At 55.7% G+C, this 14216-nt stretch overlaps 1 protein-coding gene across 2 annotated transcripts in view; it reads left to right on the top strand.

The window, feature by feature from the left end:
• The window catches only part of COPE (coatomer protein complex, subunit epsilon), a 13477-nt gene extending 1526 nt beyond the window's left edge, over positions 1–11951 (top strand). Inside the window, exons 2-10 of one of the 2 annotated variants that reach the window (XM_004688596.2) lie at positions 3504–3566; positions 5164–5264; positions 6520–6672; positions 7171–7224; positions 7629–7710; positions 8809–8964; positions 10699–10767; positions 11597–11671; positions 11786–11951. In XM_004688596.2, the coding sequence (XP_004688653.1) occupies positions 3504–3566; positions 5164–5264; positions 6520–6672; positions 7171–7224; positions 7629–7710; positions 8809–8964; positions 10699–10767; positions 11597–11671; positions 11786–11833 (801 nt within the window). In that variant the 3' untranslated portion in view covers positions 11834–11951. The remainder of the gene's footprint in view (positions 1–3503; positions 3567–5163; positions 5265–6519; positions 6673–7170; positions 7225–7628; positions 7711–8808; positions 8965–10698; positions 10768–11596; positions 11672–11785) is intronic. The other variant, XM_012729260.1, reaches the window with a different exon arrangement.
• Positions 11952–14216: the final 2265 nt, after the last annotated feature.

A 14216-nucleotide genomic window follows, 5' to 3' on the forward strand; every position in this document is an offset into this window, starting at 1 on the left:
TCCTGCTATGAGTGAAACCATCTGGTATTTTTCTTTCTCTTTCTGGCTTATCCTCACTAAGCATGATCTTTTCCAGCTGCATCCAAGTTGCTGCAAAAGACATGTGTTTCTCTTTTTGGTAGCTGAGTAATATTCCATTGTGTATATGTATCACATCTTTTTAATCCAGTCATCTACTTTTGGGCATTTGGGCTGCTTCCATGTTTTCCCAATTGTAAATAGAGCAGCAATAAACATGGGGGTGCAGGTATCTTTTTCAATCAATGTTTTTGTGTCTTTTGGGTAGATACTTAAGAGTGGATTGCTGGGTCGTAGGGAAGCTCCATGTCTAGCAGTTTGAGGAACCTCCAAACAGTTTTCCATAGTGGGTTTTTTTTTTTTTAATGATTTACTTATTTATACATACAGGACTGGGGTACAGGCCAGAGTTGTGGGGGGTGAGAGGATTCAACAGAGACAGAGTGGGGAGTAGAACAGGCAGATGTACTGAAATACACTGCTGAGGGTAGCAGCGGGCAGGTCAGGAGAGATGAGATCTGCCACACCATGTGGGTCACCTCCCTGGTCGGGGATGGAACTCATGCAGCAGTGGCTGTGATAGCTTCACAGAGCTGTGCTTTAGCCCATTGTACCACCAGATGGCCCAGGTCAGAAGTCTTATGTAGTATGCTCCAGGCTAAAATCAAGATCTTCTGAGTCCTCTCTGGAGTTTCTGGGGAAGAATCCAAATTTCTTGACTTACCATAGGGTGTTACCCCTAGGTCTTAGGGGCTTCTCTCCAGCCCTCAATTTTGCCTAGGACCCCTCTGTTTTGAAACCAGTGAGAGACATCCTAGGACCTTGATGATTAGACTGGGCACTCCTGGAGAACCCACCCCACAGTTTCCCTACTGCAGGGTCTATAACTTTAATCATATCTGCCAAGTCCTTTTATGTTACTTGAGCTGCTCAGATTCCAGGAACTGTTGTAGCCAAATTGGGGAGGCCTTATCCATCTCACTACCCCAAAGGTATGCGCCTCCTTGTTGGGATAGTGACAACCAAGGGAAAAACCTGGGCTCAGGTTCTACCTCCTCTGTGCTCTTTCCTTACCTGGGGCTGTCACTGTACTGTGTGGCTCTGAGTGTCAATTTCACCTCCTGTCAAATGGGAATGATGCCACTAACTCATTAGAGTCATAATGAGCTCTATTATTATATTCATGTTCCCTCTTGCAGCTTCTGTTTCCTTACATCATAGCAGTGTGTCTGAATCTTCTTTTGTCATAATCTGCAACTTTATGTCCCCACTGAAAGAACCGGCACTACCTTCTGTACAGGGAGTGACTGAAAAGGAAGACAGGGAAACCAGGCCAAAGTCACCCTGGCTAGGGGTGTGCCATGGCCAGCCTCTGAGTGCCACCTGCGCCCTCTTTGGTCACATGGTGAGGGTGCTCTGGTTGTAGGCCTGGGTGCTCCCTCAGTCAGAAAAGTGAATGTGTCCCTGCTGAGACACTCAGTGTAACTTAACTCTGGTCCTCAGAGCTAGCTCCACCCGGGCCTCAGGCATTCTGTGCTGCATGGAATGGTGTCTTAAAAGATCACAGCCGCCATGCATGACTTACTTGGGAAAGGCATTTTTGCAGGTATAATAGTTAAGTGAAGGATCTCTGGAATCCACTAGGATTTAGGATGGGCTTGAAACCCCACTGTAAGCATCCTTCTAAGATCAGGGAAATGAGAGCTTTCAAACACAGAAATGGTGAGGACAGAGATTGGTGTGATGGCGGCCACACTCCACAGCCAGGATGGGAATGCCTGCAATCCCAGGAGCTGAGAGAGGTAAAAAGGGTCTTCTTATGGGGACACTGGGGTGAACATGGTCCCACCAGCACCCAGGTTTTGGAAGTCTAGCTTGCAGAGTCAAGAGACTTGCATTTCAGTTTGTGGGAGTTCATTCATCAGCTCTCAGCAGCTTCAGGAGGTGCCATCAGTCAAACACCTGGTGTGTCATTACCCTTGATCTTCACCATGTCACTGTTTGTCACTTTTCTCAAGTGCCCACAAGATGGCAGGCAGTACCCAAGTGTTGGGGTTGAAGCAGTGAAAAAAAACCTCAAGGAATTTACTGTCCAGTGTGCTCAGGTACTTATGGCCACACGGACAGCAGAGTGAGGGGATGTGACTCCTGGCTCATGGCTGTCCTCCCTTGTCCTCAGGCCTGGACACACCCCTGAGTCACTGGAGCAGTGCAGGAGCACCAGTGGGGTGGGGGACTCCCAGCTCCAAGTTCCCAGGTAGTTCTGCCATCAGAGATGGGGAACATTCCACCCACCTGCACACTCCACTCTACCAACCCGAATTGGTGCACGAGTCTCCAGGTGCTGTAATTGGGGGTGGGGAGAGACTGCCCTCCTGACAAGCTTCTGGAGATGTAACTGCAGGCATGTTGTCCTCACCAGTGTCCACATATGAGGGCCATTTGAGGGTTATTGTGGCCAGATCACCAGCTGGCCACCAAGGTTAGAGCAAGCTGCTGGTACCCTAAGGCAAGTTGACCTGTAGGGCCAGGCCCGGGAACCTTCTCACTTGAGGCAAAGCTGGGCCTGGGAGGACAGTTGGCTGCCTGCACCCCTCAGGCTGGAGAGAAGAGGCCGACTCGGGGCAGGAGCACAGTCCTGAGGACTACCAGTTGTCAGTTCCTCAGCCCTTTGTCCCTGAGCCCTGGTTGCTGGGCCAGCCACCCCCTGTCTTCTTTCCCAGGACCCATGGTTTGAAGGCTGTGGGAGTGCTTAGCCTGTGCCCTCAACTGAAGTTGTTCCCCTGAGGAAGGGTCCCTGCCTGCCAGCAGCCTCTTGGTCTGGCTGGGGCTTCCTTACAGTCACTCCCACTTGTTGGCCCTGAGTAGTGGCTGGGCTGAGGGAATGAGCCCTGGACTATTCCCTGGGGTTTGGCTTTGGTTGGGTTGGGTGCAGATGTCATCGTACTATGGTGGCCCTGCCAACTCTCCAGAAAAATCCTCTGAGGAAGGCAAAACTTTTTTTTGCCATGTTTAAAAGAAGCTTTTTGGAACAAGAACAGGTTAGAAACAAGCTGTGTGGAAGTATTTGTCACAGAAAGTTCTCTCAAGTGTTGCTGAGCCCTGTCTGTCCTTCAGCATCCCCACCCAGCTCCAGGCTGTTGCTGATCCGGCTTGGGGTACTTCGTCAAACCACACACAGTGACCACACATACTTTTGGAGAGCAGCAGCTTGACCCACTGTCCCTGGGGTTATGAGGTTGAGGCCTGAGTTCCACCCTGCCTCTTGCTGCATGAATAAAGTGGGCACAACATCTTCAGGGTCCTGTTCCTCAGTGGACAGGCAGGACACAATGGGGCTTCCTTCCCATTGTGGTGTGTAGGTGGAAAGTCACAAGGCAGTTCCAGGAGCCAGGCCTGGGACTTTACTAGGGCAGCAGGGCCCCACCTCTGAGGACTTGTGCACTTGAGGGTCCCGGAGTCCTGACCCGCCTCTATTTCCACAGTTATCCAGTCCAGAGAGAGACGTGGAAAGGGATGTCTTCCTGTACAGGGCGTACCTGGCACAGGTGAGTGTGGGCAGGGTTATGGCTCTAAATGCCCCTGGAACAGAGGTGGGAGGAACAAGGAGACTTGGCCAGGTCCACGGCCACTCGTGTGGTCATCCCAAGTAGGAAGGCCGTGTCCTGAGTTCTGGAATACCAGGCCAGAAGGACAGTGCCAGGATTTCTTACTTTTCTCTTTTACCTGATGAGTAGATCTTGTTTAGTGTGGTGTTGGGTTTACACAGCAGTAACAGGAACCCCACACAGTTACCCCCAAGAGAAGGTGACTTCTTGTATTACCTGAGCGGGTGCTTTATTACAGCCACTGCACCTGTAAGAATAATATTGTTAGCTAGTCCACAGTTCATTGGAGACACCAGGGCTTTTATTTTTATTTATTTATTTTTAAAGATTTATTTATTTATGTATACAGAAATGGGGTACAGACCAGAGGTGCAGGGGGTGGTGAGAGGCTTCACCAGAGACAGAGTGGGGAGCAGAACAGGCAGATCGACAAGTACATTGCTGAGGGAAGCAGCGGATAGGTCAGGAGAGGTCTGCCATGCCATGTGGTCACCTCCCTGGCCAGGACTCGAACTGGTGCTGAAGTGGCTGGCCTTGCAGTACTGTGCTTTAAGTGGTTACGCCACTAGGGAGGGCGCACCAGAGCTTTTAAATTGCATTGTTGCTCTCATGAGATGCCAAGAAAGCCTCCTTCTTTTCTTTCTTTTTTTTTTAAAAAAAAGATTTATTTATGCATATAGAACTGGGGTATAGGCCAGAGATGCAGGGTGGTGAGAGGATTCCCCCAGAGAGAGAGTAGGGAACAGAACAGGCAGATAGACAAAGTACACTGCGGACGTGACAGGAGAGGTCTGCCACACCATATGGGTCACTTCCCTGGCCGGGGATCAAACTTGTGCTGAAGTGGCTGCGAGCAGTTTCGCAGTGCTGCATCCTAACCCGTTGCATCACCAGGGCAGGCCCGCCTGCTTTTCTAAAGACACCCAGACAGTACAAGCAGGGCTGAATGTGCCTGCCTGGCTCCCCTGGGCCTAGTGACCTACCTGCCTTGACCCCTTGGAGTTAACCCTATCTCTAAGCTTGGAGACAGGCCTCTCCCAACTCTGTCTGCAGAGTGTTCTAGCACCTGATAGTGCTTCCTCAGCCTCAGGGATCAAACCCAGGCCTGGACAGCACATGTGATGTGGCCGGTAGCTCCTTGGGACGTATCATGCATGTGTGCATGCATATCTGTGCACAATGTTCAGGAAGAGCTGCAGTGAGAAGCAGGCCTCTGCCTCTAGGCCCCCCAGAGGAACCACTGGCACTATCTGGGTTTTAGCACAGAGGGTCTGTCAGGTGTGTGTTTTGTGTTGTTAAGCACTTCCCAGGGCCTTTGCCACCTCACTGACGTCTGAACAGTGACCTTTCAGGTCTTCAGCTAAGATAGTGGGCAGTGTGGCCGAGTGGGCCCTGCGGTGGAGTGGTGTCTGATGGCTGAGGGGTCCATACGGTAGTGGGGAGCCAGCCCCTGGTTGGGGCTGCCCCAGGGCATGTGTTTTGGGACTGATGGCTGGACCCTGCAGCAGCCACACTGACGGTGTACTTGTCCTCACAGAGGAAGTTTGGAGTGGTCCTGGATGAGATCAAGCCCTCTTCAGCCCCAGAACTCCAGGCTGTGCGCATGTTCGCTGAATACCTGGCCAGTGAGAGCCAGAGGTGAGGGGGAGGGTAGGTGTTCTTCCTCCTTGGCCCTCGCCTTCTTCTATCTCCTGTACCCATAGAGTGGACAGCATTGAAGGACCAGCTTCAAAGGAGTGGGGGGGGAGAGCGAAGAAGGTTGTGAGTTGACAGAGAGTCAGCCTGTAGAGGCATCTCCAGTGAGTGCGGGGCCAGACTGGCGATTGTCAAGGAGAGGTAGTGGTGCTGCTCTGTGCTTGGCTCCCCTGTGGGCACCTGTGACAGCATGTCGTACAGTCCTGCCAGCCTCAGGAGGACTTCTGGGTATTTGCACAGGCTGTAGCCTTACTGGTCAGATGCTCACCACACAGCTCACATCTCTGCGGGTGGGAGCCATGCCACCTGCCTCTGCGCGGGGTACCTGGCACAGCCTAGCAGGTTCCCTCTGGGCCACTACATTGCATTCCCAGCTGGTCAGCCTGCTTCTCCTTAGGAAGGGGTGGGAGGCTGGGACCTTCCAGAGTGATCCAGAGAGGAACTGCATAGGCAGAAGCTCGGGAGCAGGCAGCTGTCGGCATGGCTATCCGGCAGCCACCTGCTGGCCCCAGGTCTGCTCAGCAGGCAAGCGGTGGAGAAAGTGCCAGACCCTGTGTAGACGATGGCGTCATGCTGTAGTCATGACACTGACATTGCAGAGCAGCGGTGGCACATGTGGAACCCAGCAGGAAGCTGCATGGGTGGCCTGGGGGCTCTTCACACTGACCCTGCGTAACCCTGTACGGCATCACATGCAGGGCAAGACACACTCAGAGTTGAAGTGGTGCACACTGGGCACCTTGTTGGTAAATACAGATAGGGAAGGACATGCCCTTGGCCCCCAGGCCTAACACCCTGCACAACACATACACATCTGTAGAAACTGAACCCTGAACAGCAGCTTTTGTGTACAGGTGACTCACACAATCTTCTGGCCCTATGGTAGTGCCACTGGGGATGAGTCAGCCCATCCATGTTCAGGACATTAGGGTACACACCTTGAGTGCTGAGGACCAGGAAAGCAGAGCCTGGGCAGAGGTGGTATGTGGTACTTTCCACCTCACATCTCCCTGGGGCCTGGAGTGGCCTCACTCCCACTGCATTTTTCTGATTGTATGGCGGGGGGGGGTGGCACTAGGGAGGTCAGCACCCCACAGCTCATCAGTTAGCCCATTCTACGCACTGCTGCTGTGCACCTTCCAGGGACTGACTCACCATCTCTGGCCCATCTGCTCCCTGCAACTACCATGCTTTGCAGGGATTCAATAGTCGCTGAGCTGGACCGGGAGATGAGCAGGAGTGTGGATGTCACCAATACCACCTTCCTGCTGATGGCTGCCTCCATCTACTTCCATGACCAGAACCCTGATGCCGCCCTGCGTGCCCTGCACCAGGGAGACAGCCTGGAGTGGTGAGTGTTCCCTGTTCTTGGGGTGCAGCCTGGAGTGGCAAGTGTCTCCTCACATCTCATGGGGATGGTGGGGGGAGGGTTGTCACTGAGCGCGAGCAGCTCTGCTTTGCACACAGCAGACTCCTTTCTGCAGGACTGGGCCACTGCTCCAAGGACATGGTGCTGGCGTAAAATTCTTTGTTCCTGATGGCAGAGCAGAAGCACCTCTGTCTGTCATTGGCCCTGCTCTGGGTCCAATGAAAGCAGAACTGGGAGATGATCACTACTACCAACATGCCACCCTCTGTGCAGCGCTTCACCCGTGACTGCCCAGGGAAGGGAGTTGGGAGTGCCATACAGGAAGAAGAGCGGCCAGGGAATAGCCAGGGGCCTGGAGTCTGCACTCAGATTATCAGCGGCCCTTTGCAAGTGTAATAGAAGGTGGCCCCCACATGGAGTGAGTCCTGCTGGAGGGCGGTGTGAGCATTGGGCCCACTGACTGTCTGTCTTGTCCTGCAGCATGGCCATGATGGTGCAGATCCTACTGAAGCTGGACCGCCTGGACCTGGCCCGGTGAGCTCCGCCCCCTACCCCACAGGAGCCGTGGACAGGCCTCACAAGGGGGTGTCTGATCAGGAGCCAAGCCACCTTGTCTCTTTCAGAAGCCAGGCTCTGAATATTGGCGCCTCAGTCTTTTTTCCAATTTATCTCACTCCTTCCGGGAGACTTACCATTCACTTGCCCTTTTCTGTGCCTAAGGAATGAAGGGTGGTTCCATCTGTGCCTCAGTTTCCTTCAGTGAGGCAGGTGGCTGAGCCTGTCCTGCAGGGCTGAGTGGGTGGAGAGAGTACGGGGGTCATGGCAGCGGACGGACAAGGCAGCTGGGCTAGAGCTCCACGTGCTGAGACCTCACCAATAAGCAACTTGGGGATGTTGGCTGGGTCACTTGACCACCTGGCCCCACTTCTCTGCCCCAGGAAGGAACTCAAGAAGATGCAGGACCAGGATGAGGATGCCACCCTCACTCAGCTGGCTACTGCCTGGGTCAACCTGGCTGTGGTGAGCCCCAGACCTGGGGTGGGGGTCAGGTGGGGTGGGTACCTTAGAGTGGCGGTGGGAGGTCTCCCCCATCCCAGCTGCTCCTGAGCAGTGTTTGTGTTGGGGGTGTGTGGGGGGTGGAGAGGGGGTTCTTCCATGTATTTGCTGGGCCTGCTGCTTCCTTTGGGGCCAGGGACTCATCCCTAAAGGAGCCCCTCAGACTGCAGGGCCCTGCCCAATTCCCATTGGCTCAGCCTCAGCCCCATTCAGGCTGCTCGTAGCTGAAGGACTTGGCTAGAGCCCACAGGAATGAACTGGGGACACTGGAACCAGGCACGGAGAGCATCTCCTTGCAACCTCTTCTCCCACCCAGTGCAGCCTAGCTGTGCACCCTCGGCTCTGGCGCAGAGTGGGTACTGGTGTCCCCCTGGCACCATTCCTGAGCCCAGCCCCCACCCACCCCATGCCCCAACATCCTGCTCTCTTGGCAACAGCCCCTTTTCTGGCTTTGCTAGTTGGCTTCCTTTTTCTGAGCCACTCTTTTGTTTGGACCTTTTGAGATGTGCTCCCCATCGGCAGGCAGTGCTCTGGGAGCCAGGGCCTCCCCCGACTGGTGTCCAATACCCGTCCAGTTAGTGGACAGAGAGAGCCTGACAGCTTGCTCCAGCAGCTGATGTGTTTCCATGAGCACTGCTGAGCCTCTGGCACTGTGCTACTGTGGCTTCAGGAGGGGGTAATATCTCCTGTTTAGAAGCAGGCTACTGCTCATGGGGTTCTGTGGCACAGTGGTCCCAACTTAATGCCATCCTGGTGTCCGGTGCTACATCTTCCTCCGGGAGCTGAGGCTTCCATGTCTATACATTAAAGGCCTAGGAACCCAGGAGTGAGGTGGCCGTTGCTGTCGTGTGTCACGTCACTATCATGTGCCATTTCGCCACTTCAGAAGGGCATGGGCTGCACAGGCGTCCATCCAGGGTGGCATCCATGGGGTGTCTGCAAGGCCCAGCCATGCCGGGACCCCCTCCACATAGCACTGGTGTTGCTCTGTTCTGTGAGGGCAAAGGCCAGGCTGGGCCAGGCAGCAGGGGGACAGCTGAGATAGCAGAAATGTCTCCGCAGGGTGGTGAGAAGCTGCAGGATGCCTACTACATCTTCCAAGAGATGGCAGACAAGTGCTCGTCTACCCTGCTGCTGCTCAACGGGCAGGCAGCCTGCCACATGGCCCAGGGCCGGTGGGAGGCCGCCGAGGGTGTGTTGCAGGAGGCCCTGGACAAGGTATGGGCAGGCCTACCCCCACAGCACCTGCGCAGGACAGGCAGGTCATGGGGCACAGGCTTGCTGTAGGGCACAGTGGGAAGGATTTGGTCAAAGGCCCCAAGGGCCTGCCAAGTGGACTTAATATGAACCAGGTAAAAGTTAAGATTGTAAATAAAAGTCCCAGTTCAGCCTCTCTTGGCAACAGGAGGATCCCACTGGCCTGGCTTCTCACCTGGTTCCCTGCCTGGGGAAGGACTCCCACCATTCATGACCAAGGGTCAGCTTCAGACAGGGACACTGACCACTTAGTGGAGAAGGGACCTGGGGCCCTACCCTCTCAGGGTGGCCACCGCTGTCTCCTTCTGATTGATGACACCTGAGGTCTTTCAAGCTAACGTTACATCTGAAAAGACATCAACATTTTTTCCATGTTTTTGGAAACACTTTTTGTGTTTTGGATGCGAGACGGGCAAGGTACAAAGCTCTGCCCCCTGTCTCTGCTGGTGTCCACAGGCTGCATGTGGGGTGCCAACTCACCTGCCAGGCCCCTGCCCACACTGACCTCCATGGCTATGCCTCCTCAGCGGGTCCATCTAGCTTAGCTGCCCGCTGTAGTCAGGGCCAGTCAGGAACTTCTGGCTTGGCAGCATTTCTGCCACACTGTCCCTCCCCTCCCCAGGAGGAACTGCTGTGGGGTCCCCAGTTTTTTTTTTTTTTTTTTTAATTTTTTAAAGATTTTATTTATTTTTGTGCATACAGAACTGGGGTACAGGCCAGAGACTCAGGGGTGGCGAAAGACTTCGCCAGAGACAGAGCGGGATGCAGAACAGGCAGATCAACGAAGTACACTGCTGAGGGGAGCAGCGGGTGGGTCAGGAGAGGTCTGCCTCGCCATGTGGTCACCTCCGGGGCAGGCGGGAATCGAACTCATGCGGAAGTGGTCTCAGCTTCTTAGTGCAGTGCTTTAACCCGCTACGCCACCAGGGAGGGCCGGGGTCCCCAGTTTAATGACTCCCTTCTGTTCTTGTCCCCTAAAACAACCCCTGCTGGCTTACTACTCTGAAGTCTTGCCCACTCAATGGTGTGGGTATCCCTAGCTCCTCCTGTTAGCTCCCAGAGATTTTTGTGTCCGTTCTTGTTTCTTTCTGGGCTCCCCACAGCTACTACTCAGAGCTCTTGTCCTGGGTGGTGCCTCTGCCCCAAGTGCCCAGGCAGCCCCAGGAGGTTCCCAGGTGCCTGAGCTTGAAACAAGTGTGGGCTGGCAGGGGAAGGTCCCATTTGGAGATCCCCAGCAGCTTCCAGCCAGGCCCTGGAGAACAGGCGGAGAGGTGGGATCTGGCCTGGTCTGGGACTGACGTCATTGCAGCCGAAGGTGGGCAGTGGTAGCCTGGAGACCTTGAGTCAGGCTCTGTTATTGCGAGATCTGTACTGTCGGTACCCCCGTCCCCCATGACAGCAGGAAGCAGGGCACTGTCTCTGCATGCTGGTGTGGAAACAGGTGGGGGTGGGAGATGCAGCTGGTACAGGGAAGACGGAGGGCGAGGGCTAAGCTGCCCCTCAAAGTAGAGGGGAGGACGGAGGACCCCCAGCTCACTGCCTGGGAGGGCGGCCTGTGTGAGGCACTGTGGGTCCCGTAGCCCCAGCTCTAGGCTGACCTTGTGCTGGTCGTGCCCCTCCCCAAGCAGCGGGCCTGAGATGAGGAGCAGGTGAGTAGGAAGCACTGACCCTGCCCACCTGATGCTCCTTTTCCAGGACAGTGGCCACCCAGAGACGCTGGTCAACCTCATCGTCCTGTCACAGCACCTGGGCAAGCCACCTGAGGTAGGCTTCCCAGCCAGGTGCAGGAGGACCTCCCAACCTTCTCCCTGCTTCCTTCCTCTCCACCAGCCTGGGGTGGGTGAGGGTCTCAGGTTGGCCATGAATCAGTATAGAAGCCCACTCCCCATAGGGGCTCAACTGCCATTTTCCAAAGGGTCCCCACCTTGGCTGGGTCACAGTTCAGCTGCTCCTTTGGATCCTACAGATCAGCAGGTGAGGCCTGAGAAGAGGTCTGCTGGGCTGGCCCCCTGAGCCCCTCACAATGGGGAGTGGGCAACAGAACCAAGGAAGGGAATCCAGAGGAGCTGTCTCTGCAGGGAAGACTCTGCTCTTAGGTGCCTGCCCCAGGCTGCGTGAGAGTTAACCTGTCCTGAGCAGGCCGCCCAGGCAGCCTCGGGTTTAGGGCGGGCAGCCTTCCAGCTCCCAGTCTCAGATAGCCAGACACCTGCCTTCCACAGTATCAGGACCAGGGGAGGCGGGGCTGTCCAGGCTGGTGCCAGTCACCAGAGCTTTGGGGAGGGGATCTTCATACATTGTGCCCAGAAAAAAACCCATTATCTCAGCCCTGTCCCACCTTCCCTGGTCTTGCCCCTCCCAGGGCCAGGCACCCTGTGGTGCCTTCTCCAGGCTGCGTCCCAGGTACCTCCGAACCAGGCAGTATACAGTATACCTGAGGGCCCTGTCATCAGACTGATTCCCCTGTGTGGTGGAATGAGGAGCCTCCAGGGTGCTGGAGGACATGTGAGAGACAAGGACTCCTGCCTGGGATATCCCTCCCTCCCCCGTCCTGTAGCTTAGGGTCAAGACGGACTGACCTTCGCCTCCCCTCCAGGTGACAAACCGCTACTTGTCCCAGCTGAAGGATGCCCACAGGTCCCACCCCTTCATCAAGGAGTACCAGGCCAAGGTGAGCTGATGCAGGTGGTTAGTCTCCAGCCCAGCTCCCTAGGCCAGGCCTGGGAGGGCCGGAACTCACCTGACTCATGGTCTCTCTCTCTCACACCCCTCCCCCTTGTTGAAGGAAAGTGACTTCGACCGGCTGGTGCTGCAGTACGCCCCCAGTGCCTGAGCCCACCAAGGTGCCTGACCAAATCCCAGCTGGGATGGCGAAGCAGGCGTGTTGCCTCCCTGCGACTCACCCTTCCCTGTCACCCCTTCTGTCAATAAACATGTCCATTCTGAATATACTGCCCAATTCAAGTGTGCTGTGGTCACCTGGGAGGGAGTGGTGTTCATGGGAACCAGGACTCACGGGAGGGTCCTGGGTAGTGTGACCATGGGCTTTTCTGGCACAGGGAGAGGAACTGGAGACCAAGGTCTGAGAGCAGGTACACCAGTTCCCCATCCCTCAGGTGCTGCTAAGCTGCAGGTGGCACAGCTGTGCCCGCCCCCCCCCCCAAGCCCAGTTGGCATCCAAGTAAATAGGCACAGAGAGATGACAATCACAGGATTGACGCCAAGGACCCTGAGGGGTAGGAGGTGGCCTGGCTCAGCCAGGTGGGGAGGAAGTTATGCAGAGTCCTCTCCGGAATAATGTCAGTCCCTCAGCCCTCCCTCACTGCTGCCCAGAGGTGGTGAGTCATCAGCAAAGGTGGAGACCTGCTGTGTGGACACATGAGCTCCCTGCCCAGAGATAAGAGGAAGCTGGACAATGGAGTAGGAAGGTGGGTGGGCAGGGGACGGGCAATAGCTGGTCTTTTGAAGAGGTGAACTTCAAACTGTTCACCAAACAAGGGGCTGCCAGGACACATTCTGGGACAGCAAGAGTAGCCCATCAAACAGATCAAAGACCCTGAGGCCACAGTGGCTCTGAGCAGGACATGGCTGTGGTTTTCCTTGAGCCAGTGTGGGCCTGGACTTGTTCATCTGGACCAGAGGAGACACCTGGGCCCCAGTCCCTGCTGGCCAGGACAGGACATACAGCAAAGGCCCCACTGTAGCAGGGGCTCAGTCAGGGTCAGGGCCCCTGCAATCAGCTAGGAGGCCTGGCCTCTCTGATGGGACCATGAAAGATACCAGCTTGGGACCTCAGTAGTCCCTTGCTGGGGCCCTGAGCCTGGAAGCGCCAGTCCCAGCTGCCAGTACCAGGAGACACTTTCCATCCCTGCTGTTTATACACCCACCAAATCGAAACTGGAAGCTGGACCAGCACAGGTGGCTCGTGGGCAGGGCACTTCTATTACTGGTGGCTGTCATCGCAACCAGACAGTGCTTGATCAGAAGGCCCAGGACTAGTCCACTGGCCCAGTGGAACCTGTGGGGGTAGGTTCAGCCAGGCAGGGACCTCTGAGCCCCACCCTGCACCCCAGGTTGGCCTCCAGGTGGACCTTGCAAACCCCAGCCCACATAGTACACATTTAGGAATAGTGATTGGGACAATGGAGCCTGCCAAGGGGCAGAATGACAGGCCATTGGGGAGGTACACTGAGTAGGTGGCATTTGCAGGTAAAGCCTGAAGTTAGTGGAGGAGGAGAACAGCATTCCAAGTAGAAGGAACAGGCAGTGCACAGGCCCTGAGGCAGGATGGTGTACAAGGTGTAAGATGAACATGAAGGTGGCCAGTGTTGATGGAACAGAGGGAGTGAGAGCAGGCAGTAGCACACGGGATCCTGCGTGAGGAGCTGGGCTTTTACTCAGCAGTCAGGGAGGGCTGTGAGTGGAGGAGCAGCTTCCTTGGGGTAAGGAGGAAGCAGGGACACCAGGCAGGATAGTGCATGAGGGTGTGTGAAATGCAGAGAAGAGGCAGGGTCAGGAAATATTTGAAGGGGAGCCAACTGGAGTGCTGCAGGTCTGGAGAAGGGGTGAGGGGAAGGAGAGATGAGTGTCCCCTCCCAGTTTTCACCTGTGCAGCTGAGGTCCCGTTAGGCTACTGGCCAGGTGGGACTCTGCCTGGCCCCTGCAGGTTGACAGTGACTCCTGCACCAGGCACCTCAGTGTTCCAGGGTGGTTTCCTAGAAGGCACAAGAGATTGCTGGAGCTTGGAGCACAGGGTCTCAACAGTGGACAGTGGAAGTGTGGTCCCAATAAAGCTGCATCTGCAGCCAGCCTGAACCCCCACAACCCCCAAAGTGGGTGCTCACTCCTTCCCCCACTTCCTTTCCTGTGTTAACTTGCTGCAGAGATGCCCCGGGTCCCCAGGATCACACAGAGCCGCAGGTGGACCTTGGGCCAGAGAATGTTAAGGTCCAAGGGTGAGGCCAGGAGGGAGAGGCATGCCTGAGGGTCAAGAGCAGGGAGTGGTCGGTCGAGGTCGAGGTCGAGGTGCTGCTTATTGGTACCCATCATACCCACGCAGACACAGCATGGTGGAGTGAGGGGCCTGGGTTGGATCGGGTGCCCCGGGGCGGGGGATCGGGTGTCCCCCGATGGAGACACCGGGTGGCTCAAGGTCCCCACAGGCCAAGACCACGCCGCCGCTCTGCGCCACGGTTTCTTCTGCTGGAAAACGGGCC

Source organism: Condylura cristata, unplaced genomic scaffold (assembly GCF_000260355.1).
Source record: "Condylura cristata isolate star-nosed mole 26May11 unplaced genomic scaffold, ConCri1.0 scaffold00024, whole genome shotgun sequence".
NCBI classification, from domain to species: domain Eukaryota; kingdom Metazoa; phylum Chordata; class Mammalia; order Eulipotyphla; family Talpidae; genus Condylura; species Condylura cristata.